Below are 6,411 nucleotides of genomic sequence, written 5' to 3' on the forward strand. Positions count from 1 at the left end.
CCTCACAGGTTTGTTATGAGGATAAAATGGGAAGGGGAGAGCCATGTACACCACCTTGAGCTCCTTGGAAGAAAGGTGGGATATAAATATAATAAATAAATAAATGACAAAACTACCATCTTTCTCTTCAGATACTTCAGCAATTAACCACTTTTTTCCTTTTCAAATCAGCAATCCGACAAGAACTGAGCAAGTCGAATACAGCATAGGTAGGACTAAGCCATTGTGACCACTGTCTTGGCACAAAAACGACTGCATTTTGTGACCTGTTAGAAGAAAATGGAAAAATACACTTGGAAGAAGGGCAAAGCAAGATTCTGAACACTTTCAGACATCACTTCAGTATACGATTTCGCTTTGCTGCTTTTTTCTGACTTTTCAACAGTGTGGAAAATGGTCTTGAGTTGTAGTAACAATTTATGCAGAAAATCCCATACCAGTCAGACAAGATCACAGTGCATTGAAATGTTTTCATATCAAGATGAAGCTGCACATTCACAATTCATCACAACAACAAAAAAGGAGAGACACTTGGGAAGGCTTTTCAGAGAGGTTTTCTTAATGAAGGTTTTAGCAAGTTATACTGTTGTACAAACGTATCTCAGGTTAGTCTTCCTATCATATGGGGTATTTCCATGAATTAAAGATCAAATATGACTTCACAAAATAAAGAACAGATAGTGCATGTTGTGAAATACAATACTGGTTAATGAGAGATCTAGGATGAGATGATATATTGAGTTTTGGGATCTTATGATAGGAAGCCTCTCTAGTTAGCCTTCATACAGTTTTGTAGAGAAAAATGCAAATGCTGTCCAGAATATAAAGATGTAGATGCCTTCCTAAATTGTAATGCTTTACCAAATCTAAGACTTATCCAGAATACAAATCAATGGTCAAATGTAAATTGTTAGATTGTTAGAGACTTACCGTAGATTTTTGAGCTTTTAAGATTTATGCATGTAGACATTTTTGTAATATAACACAACCATCGAGTTGGCTTTTTAATTTAAAACATCCTTGCATGCCACAAATATTAAGTAGCCTTTTTATAGTAAGGCCTAGTTAATGCCCAGGCGAAACTTGGGAGGTGTAGGGTTGGGGATAGGGTGGCTTTTTTATTTAAAAAAAAATTTGTAATAATTACTGCACTATTTTTCCTTATATTGCATGCATGTGTAATAATAAGGAAAATGTTGTGACTTATCAGTAACCATGTTAAATAGAAGCAGGTACTTAATAATTTTTTGTATCATTTTGTTTGTATTTCAAAATTAGTAATGCTTCTGTAAGAGGTTTGGAAACCCTTAATCAGTTTTGCTTCTTTTTCTTAACTTGATATAAAGTTATCATTATCATATTTAGAGATAATTTTTAAAAGAGGTATACAAAAATAGTACAGAGCATTCTTTCCACAAAAGCTACTTTTATCTGTGCACTGAGGTTAGCTTTTGTTTAATTTTGGGGTGAAATTATAGTGCAAATGCTATGCTACCAATCTTTTAATCCCAGGTTAATTTATTGAGAGCATGCCATGAGACCATGTGCTCCTTCCCACCCCATCCCTTCCCCAAATTCCTGCTGCCCTCCACCATCTCTGAGCCATGGTTAAGGGTTACATCATCACTGACCTACGTGCCAATGTAGCCTTTAACTATGGTTAAAGCATGGGGAGGGGGATGGAATTTACACCAGAGAAGAGAGGGGTTGGCGGGAAAGGTGCACATTATCCTATAGCTTGCTCCTGCTCCTTTAACAGTGCATTGGACCTAGGTACTTAGCAATCAGATATTGACGCACAGGATGGAAAGTCTTAAGAACAGTGGTGGCAACAATATATATTTTAGAAGAGAATTCACTTAGCTTCATCTCCTGTCCCAGTGTCCAGACCTGTAAGATATACCATACAGACTTCCAGAAAAGGGGTGAGGGTAGAAATCCTTGTAATTGTAAATGTTATAATTTGGCAAATAATGTACAACAATCTATAATTCCACTGCATCTTAAATTCTCCTTGCTATAATAGTGCCATATTTATTTTGTGAGCTATGCTGATTTGAAAATAACTTGTGGCTTGACAGAATTACTAATTTCCTTGAATTACCCACTTCCATCCAGTTTAGTTCCCAAGAAAGCTTTAATTTCCATATATTCCCAAGTGTTGGGCACCAAAGCAAACTAATAGCTGTTTATTGCTGCTTAAAGGTTTCAATGAGGATGTCCTCTATTTCCCCTCTTTCTGTAAGATGGAAGTATATCATATAAAATATAACCCCAAATCAGTGGTTACTTAAAAAAAAAAAAAAAGGTGTTCTCTGCATGCATTAGTTGAAGGCATTTTTAAATCTCAAGGCAAACAAATAATTGCTTTCAAATTAAGAGGAGGCATTTTCATCTTTTAAAAGTAATTTCTGATTAAACAGTATAACCCCAAATGCTTACACTTTTCAGAAATCATGTCTGATTTTGTTTATAAAGAAAATTCAGAGATAGTCTAGCAGAATGTTATAGGTGTAAGTGATCCAAAGGTAAGAAAATTAAGTTACTAGATTGTGAACGAAACTGGTTAATGCACTAAACGTTTTGTGCCTTGGTCTAAAAATAACATGATTTCTGTGTAAAAGGAAAAAAGAAACAGGTCTTTATACTCTTTCTACATAGTTGTGTGATCCTGATTTGGACCGTTCTAGAAAATCCAGTTTTAGATAAACTGTAAATTCAAGCTGTTGTATTAACAGCTATGCCATTGCCAGATAGTCCTGTAATTAAAATGAGCTACAAAAGAAGCTTAGGTTATTTTAATTACTGTTTAAAAAAAATATTATGATGGTTCCTGTGCTTTTGTACAGTGGATGCCTTAAGCTGAATATGGTTTAGGGGATCACTTTTAATTCCAGGAAGGTATTGCTTTCCTCAACACTGTGATCTGATCTGTGATAAATCTGTCCTATTCATACACAAGTGGCTAACAAGTCAATTGCAAACAAACTGAATGTACAAATCTTAGTGCTGGTGCTGAATCCTTTTCAGAGTTGTCATGAAACAAAGTTCATCATTTTAAACGTTTGCAAGCATCAAGTGTCAATCAAAACTGAAGATGAACACTAATGAATGTTGAATTTTCATGCATTTAGTTTTACCTCCTTTTGAGTTTCAGTTAATTATCTGCTATTTTTACCATATTGTGTCATTTTAAAATTTCTTAAAATGCTAACTGTTTTGTTTGAGCAGATGAAATAAAAATTGCAATATATACATGCTGCTGCTATTGTTTGAGACTTGATGTCATAATGAGAAACAAACCGATTCTTCCTCCTTAGTGTAATCTATTTCCACTGTACTAAATTCATAGCATACTAAAAAGTGCTACCTCGGCAAAGAATGTAACAAATTAGGCTCATAATTCAACATTGATGCTGAATCCAAGAAATTGTACTATTTCAACTTGAGGTTGCTTTTGAGCCTCGATTTCTGTGCATCCAGGCCCCCCATACCTTAGAATGTATGTAAAAACTACACAAAATCCACGCCATACATATTGTCCAAACACTGTCATTTGTGCTGTTTGCTTTAAGTAGAGAATATGAGGGAATCTTGAGAGTAACGTTAGGAAGAGGGTAAGTTGCAGATATATGTGGAAAACACAAAGGAAAGGGGAACAGTAAAGGTGTAAACATCTGACTTGAGATGGAAGGATGATGGGCAAATGCTAAACACTAAGCATGGAACCATAAGCCTCTTTTGAGAACATTGGATTTTGTAGTCTGTTTACCTCTGCTGGCTACAGTTGGAATTTCATCTGTTTGTGCATTTATTTTAAAATAGCGGTTAAATATTTAGTACATGCAGATAAATAGTGATGGGTAATCTCCAACTAAATTATACACAGAAATCAATGGACTTGTTACTTTATTTCAAAGAGTCTACTCTGAGTATGACTAACAACGGATATCTCCTTATGCAAGAACCTTAGGGTGTGGCATTTCCAAGGGTTATGGTATTGATATTAGGAGCTGGTGAGCAAATAGTTACACTGGGGCATGTCATTTTCAAAAAATATACCATAGAACTTACAGCTTGAAAAACAATAATGCATTAGAGGTGGAAGAGCCAATAATCATCTTAAAGCTTAGAGCACTACATATAAATTACAATTATTTTTTTCAGTATGTCAAATTTGTGTGTATGTGTAGGGTGGGAGGTTGTGGTGCACGTACCAAAACGTTGCTATATGTGACATCAACAAGAAACATAGCCCTTGTTACTGCTGCTTCTCCATTAGCACTTCCAATATGACAGGAAAAACAATTAGTTTATTTCCCAGGAATCCAGTTGTTGCTCTCATGTTTTTCCTGCTATGTCCTCCCAACTTTCCCCCCTCATCCAGCTCTTTGGTAGATGGGTTGTCCTGTTCTTGCTTCCTTCACCATTGCTAGATTGTGCCACATGGTGTTATGATGAAGATATTGGTATTGGCGGACGCTAGCAACAGTGTGTTGATTCACACAGCTGTGTGAGTGCAATACCATGGGAAAACACAAGGCCACTAGTTTGCTTGTGCTGTAGCTGTTCTACACATGTGCCCAGTAGTATTTAACATTTTTTCCCTACAGAACCTTAGGGTGTGGCATTTCCAAGGGTTATGGTATAGTTATTAGGAGCTAGTGAACAAACTAAATACCATTATTTTTTCTTCTCTCTCTCCTGACAGGAGTTGAATGCCTCTTGATAAGTTAAGCTGCGTTTTAAAGGCCATTATTGTGCTTTTCACAGTGGTCTTGTTAAAGGGTTCCATAAACTGACTGCATTAAATGTGGAGAAGTAAACAGGAACATATTGTAAGATTCCATTATGATTTGTTTACAACAAGGACATGGAGCTTGTGACCTCCAGATGTTTGCTGTATAGAAAGGAAAGGTATCATCCTTGGTCATTGGACATGCTGACTGGGGCTTGTGAAGGTTGGAGTCCAGCAACATCTAAAGGGCCACAGTTAACCCACCCTTGGTTTACAATGTAGAGGATCAAAAAAGGAACTGACAAACCAGCTAGAGAGGGATGATAAATTGCAGTGTAGGATAAGACCATAGCATTTCATAATATTGAATTGGGCTTGTAACAGGGAGGTATCTTGGTTTGGGGCTGAGTGCAGGTGTTGGGTGATTGGATTGTGAACCCATTGAGGACAATGGCCCACGTCTCTATTAAATATTAGTGTGGTCCACCCTAGTAGTAGGACAGGCAGAGAACAATGAGAGGCATTGCATCTCTTTAAGTCTGGGCAGTCAGGCTTGAGGAAGCATGAGAAACATGCCCTGGGAAGTTGGATGCAGCGTATTACACAAACAGTGTGGCCTGTTTGATGTTCCCTTACCTGACACTGAATTTTGATATTGGCTTAACCCAGGCTAACATAACAATAGTTAAGTTGGAAGTTCCAATTTGAGAGATTCATGCTGTGTCTTCCAAGGCACTTTATGCCATTCCAGAAAGCAAAATTGGCTTGATAGGAAAGGAACAATATTCAAAGCAAAATGTGTAAGACACAGCTTTAGCATGTGTATTTTATACAGGTGCAAGGAATCTGAGAAACTTAAGCAGAAATTCTATCTGTGCTGCATGACCTCTATGAAATTGCCTCTTTCAGGATATTGATAAAAATATTTTCAATGGAAAATGCAACAATTTAAACAAAAGCAACCTATTTTCAAAGCTGTCTTTGCTTCATTTTTTCTTCAGAGTTGGATGGTAAATGTTTTCCTTGCACAAACATACTAAAATAGCAATGGCTTAAGAAATAAACAACTGCAGGACCTATTGCAGCCTTTTCCAATCAGTAGTTCAAAATAGCTGGAGGGCACCAGGTTGTGGAAGACTGGCCTGTTGGCATTCCACAAGTCCAATATTTTAAAATATTTAAATGACATAACAATGAGAACTGCATTCAGTTACTTTACAACAAAAAATCACAAGTACCAGTGTTTTCACCCTTGCGGGCAAAAACTGGGAAGAAGTTGGTTTTTCAGTTTGACACAAGGCAAACGCATTGTATAGAACCTGATTGACAGTAGACTCTCAATCTATTTAAGACTTCAAATATACCTACAAAACCAAAATAACATTTTAAAGTAATACATCCTTTAATTCAGCAAACATTTATCACTACTTGGATGCCATAATTGCATCTGATGGTGCCCACAGTGGATTGCTCAATGAGTGTTACCTATTGCCATGGCTAAAGCTTAGCTGAAACCATGTAGATGAGACTTTTTGCTACTTAAGTTGATTCCTATGCAGCAGAGCAGGGTAGTTAGACCAATATGAAAGTAACTTGGTGTTCTGAAATGATCTGCGCATACTGGATTCAGGTCTATTGTCAGTACTTAACGTTATTAACTGATCAGCCACCAC

General features: G+C 36.7%; 1 protein-coding gene across 5 annotated transcripts in view; it reads left to right on the forward strand.

Moving 5' to 3' along the window:
* ENAH (ENAH actin regulator) overlaps nucleotides 1-3,258 on the forward strand; it is a 137,601-nt gene extending 134,343 nt beyond the window's left edge. For all 5 annotated transcript variants that reach the window (XM_061625049.1, XM_061625048.1, XM_061625051.1 and 2 more), the window contains one exon: nucleotides 172-3,258. In XM_061625049.1, coding sequence (XP_061481033.1) covers nucleotides 172-209 — 38 coding nt within the window. In that variant the 3' untranslated portion in view covers nucleotides 210-3,258. The remainder of the gene's footprint in view (nucleotides 1-171) is intronic.
* The last annotated feature ends 3,153 nt before the right edge of the window (nucleotides 3,259-6,411 follow it).

The sequence above is a fragment of the Rhineura floridana genome, chromosome 4 (genome assembly GCF_030035675.1).
Source record: "Rhineura floridana isolate rRhiFlo1 chromosome 4, rRhiFlo1.hap2, whole genome shotgun sequence".
NCBI classification, from domain to species: domain Eukaryota; kingdom Metazoa; phylum Chordata; class Lepidosauria; order Squamata; family Rhineuridae; genus Rhineura; species Rhineura floridana.